Below are 25,404 nucleotides of genomic sequence, written 5' to 3' on the forward strand. Positions count from 1 at the left end.
ATGGCCATCCTTCCACCCTGCATGCTGTGCCCATATCTTTGTCACTAGAATTTGAAAAAGCTCCCATCTGGGCTTTTGATAATCTCTCAGAGCCATCATGATAATGGGGTGCTGTAGCACTTATGAAGGGTACAAACATAGCAGTGTCAGAGAAAATAATTCCACAGGAGTGAAATGTTTTCATTTGCCTTTAAAAGTTCTGAGTATATAGTACCCTTTATTTCGAGAATGGGTGAAGGATTCAGCCTGGTTCCATCTTGTCCCCAGACTTCTATTAAGCCAGCCTTATCTATACCATGTATTTAGCAACAGTGAAATGCTGAGAGACAAACACTAGTTCATGTTTGAAGCAATGGTGTAGAACTCTCCCATCTCCCCTGCTCCTTTTCTTTCCTAACTTTTCAGCCTGGTTCTGCCTCTAACTGGCTGTCAAATGTTGGCTCTGTTACTCTCACCTCAGTCTCATCTGACTACTTTTAGTGTTTGTGCATTTTACTCTATTATCTGGACTTGGATCTACCTCCTGGACCTTATCTTCATTCACCCATCCTGCACTGAGCAACCCCCATAGCCTTAGGTAGGTAGGAATTCCCCACCCCGGACTCGCCAAGTCTAACAAGAACCCAATCCCACCTCCCCACAATCACAGCTGCAAGCCATTGGTAGGGATTCAACTAAGCTACTTACAAAACACTGGCACATTACTGCTTTCATTTTCTTAAAAGTAGAAAACAAAACCCAAGGCTTCAGCTCCAAAAGTGACATTTTAAAAAATAATTCACAATATTTCAAAGTTTAGAGCCTTTATTGAATTTCCAAGTATGTAAGGCACATTAGTGCTAAACAGGCTGCAAGAGGGTAGGGGGTTTCAAATATAAAAACATAAATGAGTAACTTTCACCTCTTTTCCCAACCGTTTTTTTTTCCCCTCCTTCCTTTTTTTTTGCCATCAGTTGTTCTCTCTGTTTGAGGATGCAGGAGCCAGCATTCCCCAGGAAGGGAAATTGGCAAAATAGGAAGGCAGTGGAGGACCAAATATCGGAGGAGGAGCAAAAGCCATAGGCATAGCGAGAAATGGATTGAAACTTGGAGGTCGAGGAGGAATGAAGCAATGAGCAGTAGTGCAAGAAGGTAAACCTGGAGTGCTGGACGACAAGGGCATAGGCCTTGGCCAGTTCTCCACGGGGTGCCGCGGGCCTCCCAGTGGGAAGGAAACATGAGCCAACCTTTCCTTGCAGGTCACTCTCGTATTTCCTGGAGGCACCTCCATCATTATCCCTGATCTAAGGGTGGGGATAGATGGCGGGCCTCTTACTTGAGAGCCCCTGGATGGAAAGAATCCTTGACCCCTTGGCAAAGCCACATATAACTTTGCATTACTGCCACCTCTCTCAGTGCCCCCATTGCTGACCCTCGTCCCCCCCACCATCAGTGCGGGAGGGCCGCCAGAGAATTCCCGGGACACATTAATAGAATCCTGTCCCCTCTGCCTCCTGCCTGCCAGCCCCTCAGAGCTATTTACTTCTGCTGTTGCTAGGGACTCTTCCGCAACAGCAGGTGGTGGCTCATAGCGGGGGTTGAGAGCTCTCGAATCGTCGACAGGAATGCAGGATCCTGTTCTCTCTGAGGGACGCTCCAGTTGCTCTCTTGCTAGATCGGCCAGTACATTGAAGGGAGGTCTCAGGGGGACGCGAGGGAGGCCCCAGGATTCCACATCATCCTTCTGCATGGAGCTCGGACACTGGAGGGGCACGCCGGGGCGCAGCTCTGGGGTCCCATGTTCATCGGCAGCTACTGCTGTGGGTGAAGGGGCGTGCCCTCCAAGGCTTGCCAAAACAGAAATGAATAGGTTAATAAAAATGAAAATGCCAGGCTTCCCTGGTGGCGCAGTGGTTGAGAGTCCGCCTGCCGATGCAGGGGACACGGCTTCGTGCCCCGGGATCCCACATGCTGAGGAGCGGCTGGGCCCGTGAGCCGTGGCCGCTGAGCCTGCGCGTCCGGAGCCTGTGCTCCGCAAAGGGAGAGGCCACAAGTGAGAGGCCCGCGTACCGCAAAAAAAAAAGAAAATGCGGTGACCAGAAAATATCTGAAATATGTGATGGATCGAATTCTCTGGAATACACGGTGGGAAAAGGGAGAGCCCAATCTCCTCCCAGGTGTAGTCAGCAAACACTTCTTCGATTCACTTGCCCTTCACCAGGCAGCCTCTTTAGCATCAGGCTTTGTGGTTTCCCTTTATGGCTGACCTGTGGCTCCACCCCGTTCCCCATATTCCCACCTCCTCAAGGCAACAAGGCAGCCTAGAAGACTCAGATAGCTTCCTTAAAAGCTGCAGTGCGCAGGCATGCTAGATAAACAGAGGAAACGCCAGCTCTTTCAGTCCCAGTAGGATATATGATCCACGAAACCCATCATTTAGATTCTGGTAGGAGTGCTCTGGAAAGTCTTATGAGGGAAAGCATTTTTTTTTTTCTCCACAGAAGTCGAAGAAAGGTTAGTTATGCTAACAAACACTCCAGTTTGTTTCTCTTTCATGAAGCATCATTCAACATGTACACCAACTTTTGTTAAAATTTTCTTTCATTCAACCCATACCACACCCTAGAGTAAGAATTTCCTCATATTTAAACCCCACAATTTAGACTAAGGATTTGCAACTTCAAAATTACATTTAAAACTCCAGTATTCTTAGTACCTGAATTTACGTCCTTCACGCTTTTGTCTGTGATCCCCTTCTGCATCCTTCGCAACCCACTCCTCCCCGTTGTCCGTGTCGCACTCACACAGGAAAACAATTCAAATTGTCTTTTGCCTTCAACTTAAACAGTTGTACACAGTTTTGTACTTACACATTTTCAGTACAAGCCATGGAGAAATTTGATCAGCAAAGCCTTCTTGAGGTGATGGAGAAAACCAGCTGAACGCCCACGCCAAGCCAACTCAGTCTGGAGAAATGACTGGTGCTTCTGCTTTAGAGCAGCTTGGCAGGTCGAATGAAGCCAGGGACCAACTGCTTCTTTCTAGATTTGGAGTCCTCTTTATGAGGTTACCAGTTGCTAGGGAAGGGAGGGAGAAAAGGAGCTGGGAGGAGGAGGGGATAAATCTGTGACGCTCCTCTGAAGCTAAATTTATGATTCCTTTTTGCACAGTAGCAGATGAACTTAAAGGCATTCGCTACATTAACCCTGTTGCAGTCCAGTTAGAAAGACAAATCATCGAGATAAATTTAGAAGAATCATGGTGGCATGGTCTTTTGTTAAGAGTTATTTCTGAAGTTTTATTTAGAAAAGGTAGTTATCAAATCTCCTCTTCCAGGGTGGAATTACAAACATTGAGCAGAGTACCATGCCTAATCTTGTAATTTAAGCTTCCAGTTTAGGGGGTGCATACTATTAACTTGGTGGAGAACAGAGTTTGGGGGGTTAAATTGCTTTGCAATCTGACTCTCACTTGTGAAGATGAAACAAGAATAGCACTATAAAAAAAATCCCTCTAAGAATCATGTTGGCTTTTACTTTTTAGCCCAATTTGCAATTCTTCCCTTCATCCTACCTTCTAGTTTATTGGCTCAGTATGGTGTATGTGTGTGTGTGTGTGTGTGTGTGTGTGTGTGTGTGTGTGTGTGTCTGTATATACACATATTTCCCAGAATAGAGCTCTGGAAACTTCCCTGCAAGTGAGAGGGGAAATAAAAGGCATAGCAGATAACATCAATTTACAAATATTAGCTCAGATTTTGCCTTGTAACTTTTTGCATAAGGCACTTTCTGTTCTTCCAGCTTAAATTTCTTCCCCCTCCCTACCTTAAGCAAGTATACTTCCTCAGCTTTTATTTTCTGCCAACGATCTACAGATTAATGGCTCTGAAATTACAACGGCCATCCCCTGATCTAAGATTACTAATCTTGCTCTAGGATAAAGCCAAAAACTTGGCCCACTTCCTTAAATTCACCTAAGATTTGTGTTGTTCAGACTAGACTTCAAAGACCTTAAAATAACTTTCTTTATTCCCAATATCAGAATATGCTGTTACATTTCAACAGCTATATATATAGCTGTGCGTGTGTGGGCATGCGTGTGTGCAGGGGGTAGGTACAAGATACTAATGCAAAGAAATGGTCACTGCTGTGAAGCAACAGACTCATAATAGAAATGACCTTTTGGGTCTCTAAGTCCACATCTTCCTGCCAGGGTGCCTTGTCCCTGTCTATACACTGTCGAGTTTTCTTTATCTCATTGAAAGATGAAAGCGGCATGTTTCCAAAACTTCTCCCAGAGGAATCTGTTCCCTTGCCTAGCATGGCTCACTGTTAAGAAATATCTTGATTCTCAAGCTTCAGTTTCCATTTTTCTTTAGTTTATTATTTACTTGTCCTTATGTAAAAGAAAAGTTATTATTAACAATATAATTGTGGTAGAGCCTTAAAGCCCTTTTAACACTTGCCATATCAGAGGGAATAATGAAACTTGGGTTAATACCTGCTAATAGTTGGTAAGTCGTATTTACATAGTTTATATGTGAGAACTTGCATTTTTTTCTGAATAATGGCAAGGATTCCCCAGGAAATCCTTTTATGACTATCGAACTATTGCAATAATTGGTTGTTTTTAGCTAGAAATGCCTATTTAGTAAAGTATCACCTTAATTGGATTACGTGAGGGTGAAATGTAATATAGACAGCAAATAGCTGGGCATAGTGACAAAGCCAATGGCACCTTAGAATTTTCCAAAACCATAATAGGTATTATAAATTTATGGACTCTAGCTCAGATTTTGCCTTGCAACTTGTTTGCTTTTGTGCAATGAATGTTTGTTGAATACCTACTGCATGCATTCACTATTTGGTTTAGTGTGGATTATACCACAAAAGTTAAATATGCAACTGGTAGTGACTTCAAGGAATATTCAAACTTTCTGGGGGAGAGAAAAACATCTATAAAAGAAGAATGCAGTAAGAAAGAATAGACACAGACTATTAGCTGTCATTTTCCACAATGGAAATTCAGAAGAAGAAGCTATAATTTTAGGCAAAAGTAGTTGTGAAATATTTTATGTGGAGTTGGGGCTTGAGTTGTGTTTTGAAGGGTGGGTGCAATATTCCATGTCAAGAACAGGTATGGAGGGGACTTCCCTGGTGGTCTAGTGGTTGAGAATCTGCCTTCCAATGCAGGGGATGTGGTTCAATCCCTGGTTGGGGAACTAAGATCCCAGATGTTGTGGGTCAACTAAGCCCACGTGCCGCAACTACAGAGCCCATGCGCTCTGGAGCCCGCGCTCCACAACTAGAGAAGCCCATGTGCCGAAACCAAAGATCCTGCATGCTGCAATTAAGACCCAACGCAGCCAAAAATAAATTTAAAAAAAGAAGAAGAAAAAGAACAGGTATGGAGGTAGGAATGAAGGGGAAAATTTGGAATTTTGTCGTTCAGATTTTTAATCCAAACTGGGCTCATATTTGGCAGAAATAGAATGTTAAAGAGCCAATTGGACCCTCTAGAGACAGTCAGATCAGCCAGGTAACTAGTAAAGTTGTACCCAGCAGGGAATATTTGAGGGCACTCCGATTTTATAGTTAAAGATAAAACTAGAATCATCTCAAAACCTACTTTTTGACACAAAGCTGTTAGCTGCTTCAATTATCCACTGAGCTCTGAAAATGAAGTAACAAAGTGTATAGTTTTTGTTGTTGTTTCTTTGAATAACTGTTTTGGAGAGGAAAAAATGGGTAATGGAAGTTGAGGATTTGCCAAAAAGTAGCTTAGCTGTGAAAGTAGCTAAGCTATAAATGCCTTTCATTACCTATGGCCTCTAATTTCATGACACAGCTCCAGATATCACTCTCATGTCTCTCAAAAGGTTTTGAGGACTTTATTGAAATGCTAAGTGAGAACCATTCAAAGAGATATATTTACATTTGCCCAGCAATTACAAGGTCATTAAAAATGTGGTTGTACTGCCAAAATGATGTTGTTGGTTGTTTTTCAAAGAAATTTTGCAGATGCGTAAGTACAGGCAAAGTATCATTTAAAATACGTCCTTTCTTTTTTGCTGGAAAAAGAATCCAGGAGATAGAGACATAAGGATGATTTTCTCTCTTTCCATCAGGCTAATGAGAAGGTGATGAAGAGATTGTCATGCTGATCTCTGGGGAGACAGTTGTCAAAAGATCTCATCCATTAACTCGCTTTCAAAATGTAATGTAGCTATGCCTGTGGAAAGCTCTCAGTTTAGGATGTCTAAAAGTACCTCTAGAAGATAGACCAGATATTTTTAAGGGTGTGTTGTTATTTAATTCAGTGTATTAAGAAGCATGAGATTAATTAAGGCATGGTACTACCCCAGAATGGGCCAGACAGAAATATTCAGTTGCACAACTATAGGCAGTACTCCTGTCCTCTCTGCCACCAGCTGTCCTGCAAACTATGTGGTAAGTGACAAGGGTGAACAGGTGAGAGTGTGGTTATTTCACTACCCGTACTGGCAAAAGCAACTAACAACACATGCCTCACTGTTGGACCTATGTGTATGAAGATCAATAGACTATTATTGCTTTTCTCAAGTTCTTTCCTCTAGACTTTAAAAAAATTGTTTTAAACAGATAATTTATGGCAATGACTCCAAAACAGATTATTTTCTTATAGAAATCAGAAGCTATCAGAAATTCTTTCAACAGATCACTCTAATTTTTCTTGATCTCCTGAGAGTCAGAACTAGAAATTAAGTAACAGCTGGGCAAGCCAGATGAGAAAAATGAAGAAGGAAAAGGAAACTGAGACTTTTTTTTTTTTTACTACTTACTCTATGCCAGATATTTAATACATTTCGTCTCATTTAATATTCACAGCAAACTTTTCAGGCCGTTACTATTATTATATCTATTTTATAGATGAAGATAAAGACAGGGAGAAGTTCAAGTAGTTTTCTCCAAGGTCCCACAACTAGTAAACAGCAGACAATATTGAGACACAGACAATCTGACACCAGAGCCCTTTTTCCTTCATTCAACCACGTGGCCTCCTGACTATAGTTCTAGGTGAATCACATAGGTGGCTCAGATCAAAACATCTGATCCAGATGTAATCCAGATGTGTACCAGATCCGAGTTTAGTTTATTTAATGCATGTACTCACTGACACTCATCCTAATATAGTTCTGCAATGAAGAAATCATACAAACTGCATTGCATCTCAGAAAGCCTGCCCATGCAGGAGTAGCAAGTGACTGAAGATTAGGCATTTGGTGGCAGTCCAGCAAGAGGATGAGGACTAAAAGTCCTCTCATGGAGCGAATAGGGTTGGTGACAGAGAAAAGAACTTAGTCATAGGACAGCACTGAGTGATCATTACTAATGAATTAATTTTAATATGTGCTCAGTATGACCAGTATTAAAATTAAATTGATTTTGAGTTTTTGGACTGCAGGTATAGGGTTGCTCAGACTATTTCTATGTCACTAAGGTGGGACTGAGCTTATAATCATGGTTAGCTCATCCATCTTCCAGTATTGGAGCAAGTGGGAGAACATACAGTTAATTGTGTGTGTGTGTTGGGTGAAGTGGGGGTGGGGATAGTTGAGTTGTCCAAGTGAGCTATTAATGATAACTCTGGAGAATACCTTTCTGAATTAGGAAAACACATTAATTAAAAAATAAAATTAATGTATTTTATGTTCACATTGATATATATTATAAATTAAGATATAAACATGGACATAAACATGGACTAATAAGTAAAATGAGGAAAGTTAATGAAAAAAGTTGTTTTACAGTAACCCATTAGACCATAAGTTTATAACAATTAGACACACACACACACACACATGCAAGGGAATTGAAGGCATACTTAATTTCTTGAGCACTATGTTTAAAAAACAAAAACTATTTTAGATTAGTTTCTTCTTGCTTATAATTAAGAAAGTGTAAATTCATGCTGAAAACATTTTATCAAGCTTTATTAAAAATGAATCATATGTGCCAACTTTTGAAGGGCTTTGGTTCTGGAATCAGAGGAACACAGACCTGGGTTCAAATCTCAGCTTTACTAGTTACAGGCTTTGTGACCTTGGGCAGGTTGCTTAACTTCTCTGAACCTCATTCTCCTCATTTGTGAAGTAGGATTATAGAGAGAATTATATTAAAGCGTGTGTGAAAAGTGACTGTTACAAACTAGGTGATTAAAATATAATCCCTTTCCTTGTGCATAGTTGACTCAGTTTTCTTATATGTAAAATGGGGATGATGATGCCTCTTACCTATTTCAGGGCTGTTGAGGAAATTAAATATGATAATTATATGAAATCACTTTGCAATCTGTAAATCACTGTACATATGTTAGGTTAATAAAACCATGGGTTATATTTCAGGGGCAAGAAGATTTGGGGACACAACATATTTTAAATATCACTGTAGCCACCTATCATAGGTAGCCACCTATTTCGCCTACCTGTAAGGCCGTTCTTCATTTCCTGAATCATTAAAGTGGGGAGGATTAACCACAGTATTAAAAAAAAACCCATGGTGTAAAATGCTTTAAACGTTTCAATTGGTGCTACATAAATCTCACCCATTGTTGTTTTTAATGTGGTAGCTGTGTTAGAATAAAGAGTCTGCCTTTTTGTATTTGACTATTTATTTAATTGGATTTCAGAATCTTGTGTTGCACAGCAGGAATCACTGAAAACCCCTGTGATGATTAGAATGAAAAGCCTTTAAAAAAAAACAAAAACAAGAAGGTTGCTTGGTTTCCTGATAGTGCAGATTTGATTTATAGATTCTCTGAATGATTTGCTACTTTAGAGAAAAAATAGGAACCACAGATATAAATAAGTTCATAGGTCACCTGAAATATGCAATAGCCCATATCTCCACTTGCTCTGGTTTGGCCGTATGCAGAATGACCCAGTGCCTCTGGAAGGGCTCATCACTTTGTTTCAGATAGTACTATAGAGCTGTTGAAACTTTAATGCCTGAGTGAGATTCCTCCATTATCTTCTAGTAATCTTAGAAGAGACACTTTCCCATTGCCTGGCCCTCCAGAGTCTGATCTTTTCTTCTGATGAACTCTTCCCCTAAATAAACACATTTATCAATTCATTTCTCTAAAAGCTGAAATTGGAGGATCTGGGGATTTTATTAAAATAGCAGGTTCGCAGGCTCCACCTCTAAGATTCTGATTTAGCTGATCTGTAGTGAAATACAGTTATATGCAGTTTAAATCCTTAATGATTCTGATGTGGGGTTGTTTGGATCACAATAGAGAAATACCGACTAGATGGTCTTTTAACCTTGAAGCCTAGCTTTCTGAGGAAGAATCCAGCCTTCAAGTGGATACTCTTATTCTCTAGGTCTAACCAACTGACTACAGTAGCACTAGAATATAAAACCTTTTTGACCATACCCCATGCCTTCAGTTCCTTTTGTTTCATAAACCTCCAAATACCATGATTAGTTTCAAACAGATGTGTTGAGTTTAGTTCATCTGGAGCAGCAATTCTGAGTGTGGTCTGGGGAAAACTCGGGTCCCCAAGGTCCTTTCCAAAAGTCCACAAGGTCAAAATATTTTCATCATTGTATGAAGGCATTATTTGCTTTTTTCACTCTCATTCTCTCACTAGAGTACAGTGGAGTTTTCCAGAGGCTGCTTGATATGTGATATCATTGCTTTGAGATTAATGAAACCTGTGGTTCTATATCCTGTGTTTTAAAACTTTTTCAGTTTTAATTTCTAATATGGTAATTATTGATAGATATAACCCACCCAAACAAAAACTCTTTGGAGTCCTGAATAATTTTTAAGAGTGTGAAGTGGTCCTAGACCAAAAAGTTTTAGGACTTCTGTCCTATTTAACCAAACATAGTTTTAAAATGTGCATCAGTTAATGTAAACTGATGAAGTTGCTACCAAATCTCAAGGAAATCTCAAACCTGATTAAAATATTCAGATTCCTATTTTTTTGCCTCCTCTTATAAATTCTTAAGGTAGAAATGTTAGGTAGTTAGTCAGACATTAGCAGCAAGGAGGTGACAGTGGTGAGAAAGGCAAGAAAGAGAAGTCAAGTTACACCCAACCATCTGGGGACTCTCCCCTGACCCCACCCAGAACAGGAGAAACTATGGTCGTGTAGTGGGCAGCATATCCTGATAAAGAGGGGCACAGTAACACGAGGGAACCTCCCCGGGATGCACATGCCCAGAATAGAGAGGCGTATAACCTATAGTAAACACAAACTCATTATATGACAATTATAATAAAATCTACATGGAGAAGGATGTGTTCTCACTCCCTCTTGCGAGAGCACCAGAATCACAACTAACTGCTGAACAATCATCTACAGGAAGACACTGGAACTCACCAAAAATGATACCCTATATCCAAAGACAAAGGAGAAGCCACAAAGAGATGGTAGGAGGGGCGCAATCACAATAAAATCAAATCCCATAACTGCTGGGTGGGTGACTCACAAACTGGAGAACACTTATATGACAGAAGTCCACCCACTGGAGTGAAAGTTCTGAGCCCCATGTCAGGCTTCCCAACCTGGGGGTCCGGCAACAGGAGGAGGAATTCCTAGAGAATCAGTCTTTGAAGGCTAGTGGGATTTGATTGCAGGACTTTGACAGGACTGGAGAAAACAGACACTCCACTCTTGGAGGATACACACAAAGTAGTGTGTGTATTGGGACACAGAGGAAGGAGCAGTGACCCCACAGGAGACTGAACCAGACCTACTGCCTGGTGTTGGAGGGTCTCCTGCAGAGGAGGGGGGTGGCTGTGGCTCACCACGGGGATGAGGACACTGGCAGCAGAAGTTCTGGGAGGTCCTCCTTGGCGTGGGCCCTCCCAGGGTCTACAATTAGGCCAACCAAAGAGCCGGGTAGGCTCCAGTGCTGGGTGGCCTCAGGCCAAACAACCAACAGGGAGGGAACACAGCCCAACCTATCAACAGACAAGTGGATTAAAGTTTTACTGAGCTCTTCCCACCACAGCAACAGCCAGCTCTACCTACCACCGGTCCCTCCCATAAGGAAACTTGCACAAGCCTCTTAGATAGCCTCTTCCAGCAGAGGGCAGACAGCAGAAGCAAGGAGAACTACAATTCTTCAGCCTGTAGAATGAAAACCACATTCACAGCAAGATAGACAAAATGAAAAGGCAGGTGATTATGTACCAGATGAAGGAACAAGATAAAACCCTAGAAAAACAACTAAATGAAGTGGACATAGGCAACCTTCCAGAAAAAGAATTCAGAATAATGATAGTGAAGATGATCCAGGACCTCAGAAAAAGAATGGAGGCAAAGAAGAGAAGATGCAAGAAATGTTTAAAAAAGACCTAGAAGAATTAAAGAACAAACACCTAGAAGAATTAAAGAACAAATAAAGAGAGATGAACAACACAATAACTGACATGAAAAATACACTAGAAGGAATCAATAGCAGAATAACTGAGGCAGAAGAAAGGATAAGTGACCTGGAAGACAGAATGGTGGAATTCAGAGCTGCGGAACAGAATAAAGAAAAAAGAATGAAAAGAAATGAAGACAGCCTAAGAGACCACTGGGACAGCATTAAACACAACAACATTCTCATTATAGGGGTCCCAGAAGGAGAAGGGAGAGAGAAAAGACCTGAGAAAATATTTGAACAGATTATAGCGAAAACTTCCCTAACATGGGAAAGGAAATAGCCACCCAAGTCCAGGAAGTGCAGAGAGTTCCATATAGGATAAACCCAAGGAGAAACATGCCAAGACACATAGTAATCAAACTGGCAAAAAATTTAAAAAAAGAAAAATTACTGAAAACAGCAAGGGAAAAATGACAAATAACATACAAGGGAACTCCCATAAGGTTAACTGATGATTTCTCAGCAGAAACTCTACAAACAAGAAGGGAGTGGCATGACATATTTAAAGTGATGATAGGGAAGAACCTACAACAAAGATTACTCTACCCATCAAGGATCACTTTCAGATTTGATGGGGCAATCAAAAGCTTTACAGACAAGCAAAAGCTAAGAGAATTCCAGACCACAAAACCAGCTCTACAACAAATGCTAAAGGAACTACACTAAGTGGGAAACACAAGAGAAGAAAAGGACCTATAAAAACAAACCCATAACAATTAAGAAAATGGTAATAGGAGCATACATATGGATAATTACCTTAAATGTAAATGGATTAAATGCTTCAACAAAAAGACACAGGCTTGCTGAATGGATACAAAAACAAGACACATATATATGCTGTCTACAGGAGACCCACTTCAGACCTAGGGACACATACAGACTGAAAGTGAGGGGATGGAAAAAGACATTCCTTGCAAATAGAAATCAAAAGAAAGCTGGAGTAGCAATAGTCATATCAGATAAAATAGACTTTAAAATGAAGAATGTTACAAGAGACAAGGAAGGATGCTGTATAATGATCAAGGGATCAATCCAAGAAGAAGATAAAACAATTATAAATATATATGCACCCAACATAGGAGCACCTCAATACATAAGGCAACTGCTAACAGCTATAAAAGAGGAAATCAAGGGCAAAACTATAATAGTGGGAGACTTTATCACCTCACTTACACCAATCAACAGATGATCCAAACAGAAAATTAATAAGGAAACACAAGTGTTAAATGACACAATAGACCAGATAGATTTAATTGATATTTATAGAACATTTGCTCCAAAAACAGCTGATTACACTTTGTTCTCAAGTGTGCATGGAACATTCTCCAGGATAGATCACATCTTAGGTCGCAAATCAAACCTCAGTAAATTTTAAAAAACTGAAATCATATCAAACCTCTTTACTGACCACAACGCTATGAGATTAGAAATCAATTACAGGAAAAAAAAACCCATAAAAAACACAAACACATGGAGGCTAAACAATATGCTACTAAATAACCAAGAGATCACTGAAGAAATCAAACAGGAAATCAAAAAATACCTAGAGACAAATTACAATGAAAACACAATGATCCAAAACCCAGGGGGTGCAGAAAAAGCAGTTCTAAGAGGGAAGTTTATAGCAATACAAGCCTACCTCAAGAAACAAGAAGAATCTCAGATAAACTGTCTAACCTTACACATAAAGGAACTAGAGAAAGAAGAACAAACAAAACCCAAAGTTAGCAGAAGGAAAGAAATCATAAAGATCAGAGCAGAAATAAATGAAATAGAAACAAAGAAAACAATAACAAAGATCAATAAAACTAAAAGCTGGTTCTTTGAGAAGATATACGAAATTGATAAACCATTTGTCAGACTCATCAAGAAACAGAGGGAGAGGACTCAAATCAATAAAATTAGAAATGAAAAAGGAGAAGTTACAACAGACACGCAGAAATACAAAGCATCCAAAGAGACTACTACAAGCAACACTATGCCAATAAAATGGAAAACCTGGAAGAAATGGACAAATTCTTAGAAAGGTATAACCTTCTAAGACAGAACCAGGAAGAAATAAAAAATATGAACAGGCCAATCACAAGTAATGAAACTGTGATTAAAAATCTTCCAACAAACAAAAGTCCAGGACCAGCTGGCTACACAGGTGAAGTCTATCAAACATTTAGAGAAGAGCTACCACCCATCTTTCTCAAATGCTTCCAAAAAATTGCAGAGGAAGGAACACTCCCAGACTCATTCTATGAGGCCACCATCACCCTGATACCAAAACCAAAGATACTACAAAAAAAGAAAATTACAGAACAATACCACTGATGTATATAGATACAAAAATCCTCAACAAAATACTAGCAAACAGAATCCAACAACACATTAAAAGGATCATACACCATAATCAAGTGGGATTTATCCCAGAGATGCCAGGATTCTTCAATATACGCAAATCAATCAATGTGATATTCCATATTAATAAATTGAAGCAGAAAAACCGTATGATTATATCAATAGATGCCGAAAAAGATTTTGACAAAATTCAACACCCATTTATGATAAAAATTCTCCAGAAAGTCACCATAGAGGGAACTTACCTCAACATAATAAAGGCCATATATGACAAACCCACGGCAAACATCATTCTGAATGGTGAAAAAATGAAAGCATTTCCTCTAAGACCAGGAACAAGACAAGGATGTCCATTCTCCCCACTATTATTCCACATAGTTTTGGAAGTCCTAGCCATGGCAATCAGAGAAGAAAAAGAAATAAAAGGAATACAAATTGGAAAAGAAGAAGTAAACCTGTCACTGTTTGCATATGACAGGATACTTTATATACAGAATCCTAAAGTAATCACCAGAAAACTACTAGAGCTAATCAATGAACTTGGTAAAGTTGCAGGATACAAAATTAATGCACAGAAATCTCTTGCATTCCTATACACTAATGATGAAAAATCTGAAAGTGAAAGTAAGGAAACACTCCCATTTACCATTGCAACAAAAAGAATAAAATACCTAGGAATAAACCTACCTAGGGAGACAAAATACCTGTATGCAGAAAACTATAAGACACTGCTGAAAGAAATTAAAGATTATACAAACAGATGGAGAGATATACCATGTTCTTGGATTTGAAGAATCATTATTGTGAAAATGACTCTATTACCCAAAGCGATCTACAGATTCAATGCAATCCCTATCAAATTACCAATGGCATTTTTTACAGAACTACAACAAAAAACATTAAAATTTGTATGGAGACACAAATGACCCCGAATAGCCAAAGCAGTCTTGAAGGAAAAACACGGAGATGGAGGAATCAGACTCCCTGACTTCAGACTATACTACAAAGCTACAGTATTCAACATGATATGGTACTGGCACAAAAACAGAAATATAGATCAATGGAACAGGATAGAAAGCCCAGAGGTAAACCCACGCACCTATGGTCAAGTAATACATGTTGTGTTATATAGTGTAATACAGCACTATTTACAATAGCCAGGTCATGGAAGCAACCTAAATGCCCATTGACAGACGAATGGATAAAGAAGTTGTGGTACATATATACAATGTAATATTACTCAGCCATAAAAAGGAATGAAATTGGGTCATTTGTTGAGACATGGATGGATCTAGAGACTGCCATACAGAGTGAAGTAAGTCAGAAAGAGAAGAACAAATATCGTATATTAACGCATATATGTGGAATCTAGAAAAATGGTACAGATGAACCAGTTTGCAGGGCAGAAATAGAGACACAGATGTAGAGAACAAACATATGGACACAAAGGGGTGAAAGTGACAGGGTGTGTGTGTGTGATGATTTGGGAGATTGGAATTGACACATATACACTTATATGTATAAAATAGATAACTAATAAGAACCTGCTGTATAAAAAAATAAATGAAATATAAAAAAATAAAATCTACATGTGGTTTTTCCCCACAGCCCCCTCAGTGGGCATTTGTTAGCGAATCAAGGGTGAAAGCATGTGCCGCAGTAAACTTGTTCCAAAGCTCAGGGGTGTCAATCAAATAATGATCCCCTGTCACTCCAAAAAGAGTGTTGGTGAATGTCGAGAAATTGGAACCCTTAGAAATTGTTGCTGGGAATGTAAAATGATGTGGCCACTGTGAAAAACAGTTTGATGGTTCCTAAATAAGCTTAAAATAAAATTACCATATGGTCCAGCATTTTCAACTCTTACAAGTATACCCAAAGAACTGTATGTAGGTGTTCAAATAAAAACTTGTACACACACGTGCACACACACACACACACACACACACACAAATAAGTGCCCTTTCGGAGGGTTTCTTTGGGTCTTGTTTATGGTGAGAAAATATTTGCAAATGGAGCAACTGACAAAGGATTAATCTCCAAAATTTACAAGCAGCTCATGCAGCTCAATAACAACAACACAAAAAAACCCAATCCAAAAATGGGCAGAAGACCTAAATAGATATTTCTGGAAAGAAGATATACAGTTTGCCAACGAACACATGAAAGAATGCTCAACATCATTAATCATTAGAGAAATGAAAATCAAAACTACAATGAGATATCACCTCACAACAGTCAGAATGGCCATTATCAAAAATTGAGAAACAAATGCTGGAGAGGGTGTGGAGAAAAGGGAACACTCTTGCACTGCTGCTGGGAATGTGAATTGGTACAGCCACTATGGAGAACAGTATGGAGGTTCCTTAAAAAACTAAAAATAGAACTACCATATGAACCCAGCAATCCCACTACTGGGCATATACCCTGAGAAAACCATAATTCAAAAAGAGTCATGTACCAAAATGTTCATTGCAGCTCTATTTACAATAGCCAGGAGATGGAAGCAACCTAATGTCCATCATTGGATGAATGGATAAAGAAGATGTGGCATATATATACAATGGAATACTACTCAGCCATAAAAAGAAATGAAATTGAGTTATTTGTAGTGAGGTAGATGGACCTAGAGTCTGTCATACAGAGTGAAGTAGGTCAGAAAGAGAAAGACAAATACCATATGCTAACTCATATATATGGAATCTAAGAAAAAAAATGTCATGAAGAACTGAGGGGTAAGACGGGAATAAAGACACAGATCTACTAGAGAATGGACTTGAGGATATGGGGAGGGGGAAGGGTAAGCTGTGACAAAGCGAGAGAGAGGCATGGACATATATACACTACTAAACGTAAAATAGATAGCTAGTGGGAAGCAGCTGCATAGCACAGGGAGATCAGCTCGGTGCTTTGTGACCACCTAGAGGGGTGGGATAGGGAGGGTGGGAGGGAGGGAGACGCAAGAGGGAAGAGATATGGGAACATATGTATATGTATAACTGATTCACTTTGTTATAAAGCAGAAACTAACACACTGTTGTAAAGCAATTATACTCCAATAAAGATGTAAAATAATAATAACAATAATAATTTAAGGTAGACCCTAATAAAGATGCAGGTAGCACTCTCTAGAACCATACTGTATAATAGAATTTTCTGAAATGAGAGAAATGTTCTATATTTGTACTGACAATATCTTAACCATTAGCCATATGAGATGATTATCCACTTGAAATGTGGCTAATATGACTGAGGAACTAAAATTTTTATTTTATTTAAATAGCCACCTGCAGCTAGCAGCTACCACATTGTCCTTAGAAGATACAATTTAAATAAAAAATTATATTTTTTTATTCAAAAAAAAAAAAAGTGCCCTTAAGCCTGTATAAGAATGTGGCTTTTGATTCACAGAAACAGCCTGATACCTCTCTCTCTCTCTCTCTCTCTCTCTCCCTCTCTGAGAGTGTATCTTTGTTTCAATAAATTTTTGCTTTGTGCTTACACTTAAAGGGGATGGTTTGCAATTCTTTGCTTACTATCGAGGGACCGAGATTGCTGGCCTGGGTCTTCCGCTGACCTCCTTGGTTGAAGCTATTTTGTTACGAGGCACGTCAACCCAGTGACAGAAAAGAGTAGTACAAAACAAGTAAAAAATTATTGACTTATTGAATGTCTCCTGCATTATCACTACTACATAAGATATTGTAAATGAGGTAAAAATATGTTCTGACTTGAGCAGCTTACATTCTTTTAGGGAAAATAAAAATAAATTATATCTAATGAATGTCTAACTGAAGAATGTTTCCATTATTTTTTAGAGCTTAATCAAAAGCAAAGACAGGTGAGAGGTAAGCAATCTGATCACAGAGGGTTTCTCAGAAGAGGTAGAACCACAGCCCTACTTTGAAGGCTGAAGGAGATTTGAATAGGAAAATAAAACATGCTGTCACGTGAAATCCATTCCTAAAAGCTACTACAGTTAGAATTTCAAGGGATTTTTATTTTCATAACTTATCTTCCTATATTGCTTGATTTCATTTTACAAATAACATGATTTTACTAAACAATAACACTTTAAAACAAAACAAAAAATGTCTCAGAGATCTAAAGCAATATCCAGACCATTAGAGGCTAAAACAAGCTGAAACCCCTGCCTCAGGGTCATAGAAATTAAGAAGGAATTGTTTTTCCAGTGGAATTAACTTAGATAACAGTCATAGACCTTTTATTCACCTTTGGCTATTGGCTAAAGCAATATAGAAAATTGTTACCAAAGCCTGGCTTCAAAATCATATTTTCCCTCTGTTTTTACTCTGTATAGCCACCTCATTTTTATATGACTCTGGGTAATTTTTTGTTTGGTTGTTTTCTTTTCTTTCTTCTCTCTCTCTTTTTTTTCTTTTTTTGGGGCTCTGTTTTATGTATTTTTAACTGGTCGGATTATTTTGGACTGAAGGTTCCGTACTGAGACTCAAATGCTCTCTAGGGAGCTTCAGCTGACATTACATACGGAATGTCCAGTTGCTGCATGGCTTGTGCTCAGAGCTATGTAGGACCACTGGGAGCTTTTCAACTGCTACGAAAGTAGCCAATGTCTTTTCTCTCTTCAGTGCTAACAATGGCTTGCAATTCACTTTATTTATTTATTTTTTTAACATCTTTATTGAAGTATAATTGCTTTACAATGGTGTGTTAGTTTCTGCTTTATAACAAAGTGAATCAGTTATACATATACATATATCCCCATATCTCTTCCCTCTTGTGTCTCCCTCCCTCCCACCCTCCCTTTTCCACACCTCTAGGTGGTCACAAAGCACCGAGCTGATCTCTGTGCTATGCGCTGCTTCCTACTAGCTATCTATTTTACGTTTGGTAGTATATATCCGTCCATATCACTCTCTAACTTTGTCTCAGCTTACCCTTCCCCCTCTCCATGTCCTCAAGTCCATTATCTACGTCTGCAGCTTTATTCCTGTCCTGCCCCTAGGTTCTTCATAACCATAGTTTTTTTAGATTCCATATATATGTGTTAGCACACGGTGTTTGTTTTTCTCTTTCTGACTTACTTCACTCTGTATGAGTCTCTAGGTCCATCCACCTCACTACAAATAACTCAATTTCGTTTCTTTTTATGGCTGAGTAATATTCCATTGTATATATGTGCCACTTCTTCTCCATCCATTCATCTGTCAATGGACACTTAGGTTGCTTCTATATCCTGGCTATCGTAAATAGAGCTGCAATGAACATTGTGATACATGACCCTTTTTGAATTATGGTTTTCTCAGGGTATATGCCTAGGAGTGGGATTGCAGGGTCATATGGTAGTTATATTTTTACTTTTTTAAGGAACCTCCATACTGTTCTCCATAGTGACTGTATCAATTTACCTTCCCACCAACAATGCAAGAGGGTTCCCTTTTCTCCACACCCTCTCCTGCATTTACTGTTTGTAGATGTTTTGATGATAGCCATTCTGAATGGTGTGAGGTGATATCTCATTGTAGTTTTGATTTGCATTTCTCTAATGATTACTGATGTTAAGCATTCTTTCATGTGTTTGTTGACAAACTGTATATCTTCTTTGGAGAAATGTCTATTTAGGTCTTCTGCCCATTTTTGGATTGGGTTGTTTGTTTTTTGGATATTGAGTTGCATGAGCTACTTGTAAATTTTGGAGATTAATCCTTTGTCAGTTGGTTCACTTGCAAATATTTTCTCCCATTCTGAGGGTTGTCTTTTGATCTTGTTTAGGTTTCCTTTGCTGTGTAAATGTTTTTAAGTTTCATTAGGTCCCATTTGTTTATTTTTGTTTTTATTTCCATTTCTCTAGGAGGTGGGTCAAAAAGGATCTGGCTGTGCTTTATGTCATAGAGTGTTCTGCCTATGTTTTCCTCTAAGAGTTTAATAGTGTCTGGGCTTATATTTATGTCTTTAATCCATTTTGAGTTTATTTTGTGTATGGTGTTAGGAAGTGCTCTAATTAAATTCTTTTACAAGGAGCTGTCCAGATTTCCCAGCACCACTTATTGAAGAGGTTGCCTTTTCTCCATTGTATATTCTTGCCTGCTTTATCAAAAATAAAGTGACCATATGTGCATGGGTTTATCTCTGGGCTTTCTATCCTGTTCCATTGCTCTATATTTTGGTTTTTGTGCCAGTACCATACTGTCTTGATAACTGCAGCTTTGTAGTATAGTCTGAAGTCCAGGAGCCTGATTCCTCCAGCTCTGTTTTTCTTTCTCAACATTGCTGTGCCTACACAGGGTCTCTTGTGTTTCCATACAAATTGTGAATTTTTTTGTTCTAGTTCTGTGAAAAATGCCATTGGTACTTTGATAGGGATTGCATTCAATCTGTAGGTTGCTTTGGGTAGTATAGTCATTTTCACAGTGTTGATTCTTCCAATCCAAGAACATGGTATATCTCTCCATCTGCTTGTATCATCTTTAATTTCTTTCATCAGTGTCTTATAGTTTTCTGCATATAGGTCTTTTGTCTCCTCAGGTATGTTTATTCCTAGGTATTTTATTCTTTTTGTCGCAATGGTAAATGGGAGTGTTTCCTTAATTTCTCTTTCAGCTTTTTCATCACTAGTTTATAGGGATGCAAGAGATTTCTGTGCAGTAATTTTGTATCCTGCTACTTTACCAAATTCATTGATTAGCTGTAGTAGTTTTCTGGTAGCATCTTTAGGATTCTCTATGTATAGTATCATGTCATCTTGCAAACAGTGACAGTTTTACTTCTTCTTTTCTGATTTGTTTTCATTTACTTCCTTTTTCTTCTCTGATTGATGTGGCTAAAAGTTCCAAAACTATGTTAAATAATAGTGGTGAGAGTGGGCAACCTTGTCTTATTCCAGATCTTAGAGGAAATTGTTTCAGTTTTTCACCATTCAGAATGATGTTGGCTGTGGGTTTGTCATATATGGTCTTTATTATGTTGAGGAAAGTTCCCTCAATGCCTAATTTCTAGAGGTTTTTTTTTTTTTATCATAAATGGGTTTTGAATTTTGTTTGAAACTTTTTCTGCATCTATTGCAATGCTCATACAGTTTTTAACCTTCAATTTTTTAATATGGTGTATCACATTGATTGATCTGTTTATACTGAAGAATACTTGCATTCCTGGGATAAACTCCAATTGAACATGGTGTATGATCCTTTTAATGTGCTGCTGGATTCAGTTTGCTAGTAATTAGTTGAGGATTTTTGCATCTTTGTTCATCAGTGATATTGGCCTCTAGTTTTCTTTCTTTGTGACATCCTTGTCTGGTTTTGGTATCAGGGTGATGGTGGCCTCGTAGAATGAGTTTGGGAGTGTTCCTCCCTCTGCTATATTTTGGAAGAGTTGGAGAAGGATAGGTGTTAACTCTTCTCTAAATGTTTGATAGAATTCACCTGTGAAGCCAGCTGGTCCGGGGCTTTGGTTTGTTGGAAGATTTTTAATCACAGTCTCAATTTAAGTGCTTGTGATCGGTCTGTTTATATTTTCTATTTCTTCATGGTTTGGTCTCGGAAGGTGGTGCTTTTCTAAAAATGTGTCCATTTCTTCCAGGTTTTCCATTTTATTGGCATAGAGTTGCTTGTAGTGATCTCTCATGATCCTTTGTATTTCTGCAATGTCAGTTGTTACTTCTCCTTTTACCTTTCTAATTCTACTGATTTGAGTCTTCTCCCTTTTCTTCTTGATGTGTCTGGCTAATGGCTTATCAATTTTATTTATCTTCTCAAAGAACCAACTTTTAGTTTTATTGATGTTTGCAATTTTTTCCTTCATTTCTTTTTCACTTATTTCTGATCTGATATTTATGATTTCTTTCCTTCTGCTAACTTTGGCGTGTTTTTGTTCTTCTTTCTCCAATTGCTTTAGGTGTAAGTTCAGATTGTTTATTTCAGATGTTTCTTGTTTCTTCATGTAGGCTTGTATTGCTGTAAATTTCCCTCTTTGAACTTCTTTTGCTGCATCCCATAGGTTTTGGGTTATCGTGTTTTCATTGTCATTTTTTTCTAGGTAATTTTCGATTTCCTCTGATTTCTTCAGTGATCTCTTGGTTATTAAGTAGTGTATTGTTTAGCCTCCACGTGTTTGCATTTTTCACAGATTTTTTTCCTGCAATTGGTATTTAGTCTCATAGAGTTGTGGTCAGAAAAGATACTTGATACGATTTCAATTTTCTTAAATTTACCAAGGCTTGATTTGTGACCCAATGTATGATCTATCCTGTAGAATGTTCCATGAGAACTTGAGAAGAAAGTGTATTCTGTTGTTTTTGGATGGATTGTCTTACAAATATCAATTAAGTCCATCTTTTTTAATGTATCATTTAAAGCCTGTGTTTCCTTATTTATTTTCATTTTGGATCATCTATCCATTGGTGAAAGTGGGGTGTCAAAGTCTCCTACTCTGATTGTGTTACTGTCGATTTCCCCTTTTATGGCTGTTAACATTTGCCTTATGTATTGAGGTACTCCTATGTTGGGTGCATAATTATTTACAATTGTTATATCTTCTTCTAGGATTGATCCCTTTATCATTATGTAGTGTCCTTCTTTGTCTCTTGTAATAGTCTTTCTTTTAACGTCTTTTTTGAGTGATATGAGAATTGCTACACCAGCATTCTTTTGATTTCCATTTGCATGGAATATCTTTCTCCATCCCCTCACTTTCAGTCTGTATGTGTCCCTAGGTTTAATGTGGGTCTCTGGTAGACAGCATATGGGTCTTGTTTTTGTATCCATTCAGCAAGCCTGGGTCTTTTTGTTGAAGCATTTAATCCATTCATGTTTAAGGTAATTATCGATATGTAAATTCTTATTATCATTTTCTTAATTGTTTTAGATTTGTTATTGTACGTCTTTTCCTTCTCTTGTGTTTCCTGCCTAGAGAAGTTCCTTTAGCATTTGTTGTAAAACTGGTTTGGTGGTGCTGAATTCTCTTAGCTTTTGCTTGTCTGTAAAGGTTTTAATTTCTCCATTGAATCTGAATGAGATCCTTGATGGGTAGAGTAATCTTGGTTGTAGGTTTTTTTCCTTCATCACTTTAAATATGTCCTTCCACACCCTTCTGTCTTGCAGAGTTTCTGCTGAAAGATCAGCTGTTAACCTTATGGGGATTCCCTTGTATGTTATTTGGTGTTTTTCCCTTGCTGCTTTTAATATGTTTTCTTTGTATTTAATTTTTGATAGTTTGATTAATATGTGTCTTGTGTATTTCTCCTTGGATTTATCCTGTATGGGACTCTCTGCACTTCCTGGACTTGATTAACTATTTCCTTTCCCATATGAGGTAAGTTTTCAACTATAATCTCTTCAAATATTTTCTCAGTCCCTTTCTTTTTCTCTCCTTCTTCTGAGACCCCTATAATCCGAATGTTGGTGTGTTTAATATTGTCCCAGAAATCTCTGAGACTGTCCTCAATTCTTTTCATTCTTTTTTCTTTGTTCTGCTTTACAGTAGTTACTTCCACTATTTTATCTTCCAGGTCACTTATCCATTCTTCTGCCTCATTTACTCTGTTATTGATTCCTTCTAGAGAATTTTTAATTTTATATATTGTGTTGTTCATCATTGTTTGTTTGCTCTTTAGTTCTTCTAGGTCCTTGTTAAATGTTTCTTGTATTTTCTCCATCCTATTTCCAAGATTTTGGATCATCTTTACCATTATTACTCTGAATTCTTTTTCAGGTATACTGCCTATTTCCAGTTCATTTATTTGGTCTGGTGAATTTTTACCTTGCATCTTCATCTGCTGTGTATTTCTCCATCTTCTCATTTTGCTTAACTTACTGTGTTTGGGTTTCCTTTTTGTAGGCTGCAGTTTCGTAGTTCCTGTTGTTTTTGGTGTCTGCCCCCAGTGGCTAAGGTTGGTTCAGTAGGCTGTGTAGGCTTCTTGGTGGAGGGGACTAGTGCCTGTGTCCTGGTGGATGAGGCTGGATCTTGTCTTTATGGTGGGCAGGTCCATGCCTGGTGGTGTGTTTTGGGGTATCTCTGACCTTATTATGATTTTAGGCCACCTCTCTGCTAATGGGTGAGGTTGTGTTCCTGTCTTGCTAGTTGTCACCCATAGGGTGTCCAGCACTGTAACTTGCTGGTTGTTGAGTGGAGCTGTGTCTTAGCATTGAGATGGAGATCTCTGGGAGAGCTTTTGCCATTTAATATTACATGGAGCCAGAAGGTCTCTGGTGGACCAGTGTCCTGAACTCAGCTCTACCACCTCAGAGGCACAGTCCTGACACTCAGCCGGAGCACCAAGGTCCTGTCAGCCACAAGCTCAGAGGAAAAGGGAGAAGGAAAGAAAGAAAGAAAGAAAGAAAAAAGTAAAGTAAAATAAAATAATTATAATAAAATTAAAAAATAATTATTGAAAATTAAAAAGTAATAAAAAAAAGAAAGTAAGAAGAGTACAACCAAACTAAAAAACAAATCCACCAATGATAACAAGTGCTAAAAACTATACAAAAAAAAAAAGGAAAGACAGAATCCTAAGACAAATGGTAAAAGCAAAGCCATACAGACAAAATCACAAAAAGAAGCATACACATACACACTCACAAAAAGAGAAAAAGGAAAAATATATACATATCGTTGCTCCCAAAGTCCACCACTTCAATTTTTGGATGATTCCTTGTCTATGCAGGTGTTCCACAGATGCAGGGTACATAAAGTTCATTGTGGAGATTTAATCCACTGCTCCTGAGGCTGCTGGGAGAAATTTCCCTTTCTGTTCTTTGTTCGCACAGCTCCTGGGGTTCACCTTTGGATTTGGCCCTGCCTCTGCATGTAGGTCGCCTGAGGGCATCTGTTCATTGCTCAGACAGGACCGGGTTAAAGGAGCAGCTGATTAGGGGCTCTAGCTCACTCAATCCAGGCGGAGAGAGGGTAAGGAATGTGGGGCTAACCTGCATTGTCAGAGACCGTTGTGACATTGCAACAGCCTGAGGTGTGCCATGTGTTCTCCCAGGGAGTTGTCCCTGGATCACGGGACACTGGCAGTGGCAGGCTGCACAGGCTCCTGGGAGGGGAGGTGTGGATAGTGACCTATGCTTGCACACAGGCTTCTTGGTGGCTGCAGCAGCAGCCTTAGCATTTCATGCCTATCTCTTGTGTCCGTGCTGATAGCTACGGCTCACGTCCATCTCTGGAATTGTTTAGGTGGTGCTCTGAATCCCTTCTCCTCCGTGAACCCTGAAACAATGGTGTCTTGCCTCTCAGGCAGGTCTAGTCTTTTTCCCGGACTCCCTCCAGCTATCTCTGGTGCACTGGCTCCCTTCAGGCTGTGTTCACGCAGCCAACACCAGTCCTCTCCCTGGGATCTGACCGAAGCCCGAGCCTCAGCTCCCAGCCCCTGCCCACCCTGGCGGGTGAGCAGAGAAGCCTCTCAGGCTGGTGAGTGCCGGTCAGCACTGATCCTTTGTGTGGGAATCTCTCCGCTTTGCCCTCTGCGCCCCGTGGCTGCGCTCTCCTCCTCGGCTCCGAAGCTTCTCCCCTCTGCCACCCACAGTCTCCGCCCGCGAAGGGGCTTCCTAGTGTGTGGAAACCTTTCCTCCCTCACAGCTCCCTCCCACTGGTGCAGGTCCTGTCCCTATTCTTTTGTCTCTGTTTTTTCTTTTGCTCTACTCAGGTATGTGGGGAGTTTCTTGCCTTTTGG

At 39.2% G+C, this 25,404-nt stretch overlaps 1 protein-coding gene across 1 annotated transcript; it reads right to left on the minus strand.

Annotated features, from left to right (window-relative positions):
- Positions 1–786: 786 nt before the first annotated feature.
- On the minus strand, positions 787–2,994 carry PRR32 (proline rich 32). The gene is made up of 2 exons (XM_027092292.1): positions 2,850–2,994; positions 787–1,826 (listed from the first exon to the last, which is right to left on the minus strand). The coding sequence occupies exons 1-2, from the start codon at positions 2,867–2,869 to the stop codon at positions 950–952; spliced, it is 897 nt and encodes a 298-aa protein (XP_026948093.1). The 5' UTR covers positions 2,870–2,994; the 3' UTR covers positions 787–949.
- Positions 2,995–25,404: the final 22,410 nt, after the last annotated feature.

This window comes from Aethalodelphis obliquidens, unplaced genomic scaffold (assembly GCF_003676395.1).
Source record: "Aethalodelphis obliquidens isolate GAN/ISIS:26980383/991018 unplaced genomic scaffold, ASM367639v1 scaffold77, whole genome shotgun sequence".
Lineage (NCBI taxonomy): Eukaryota > Metazoa > Chordata > Mammalia > Artiodactyla > Delphinidae > Aethalodelphis > Aethalodelphis obliquidens.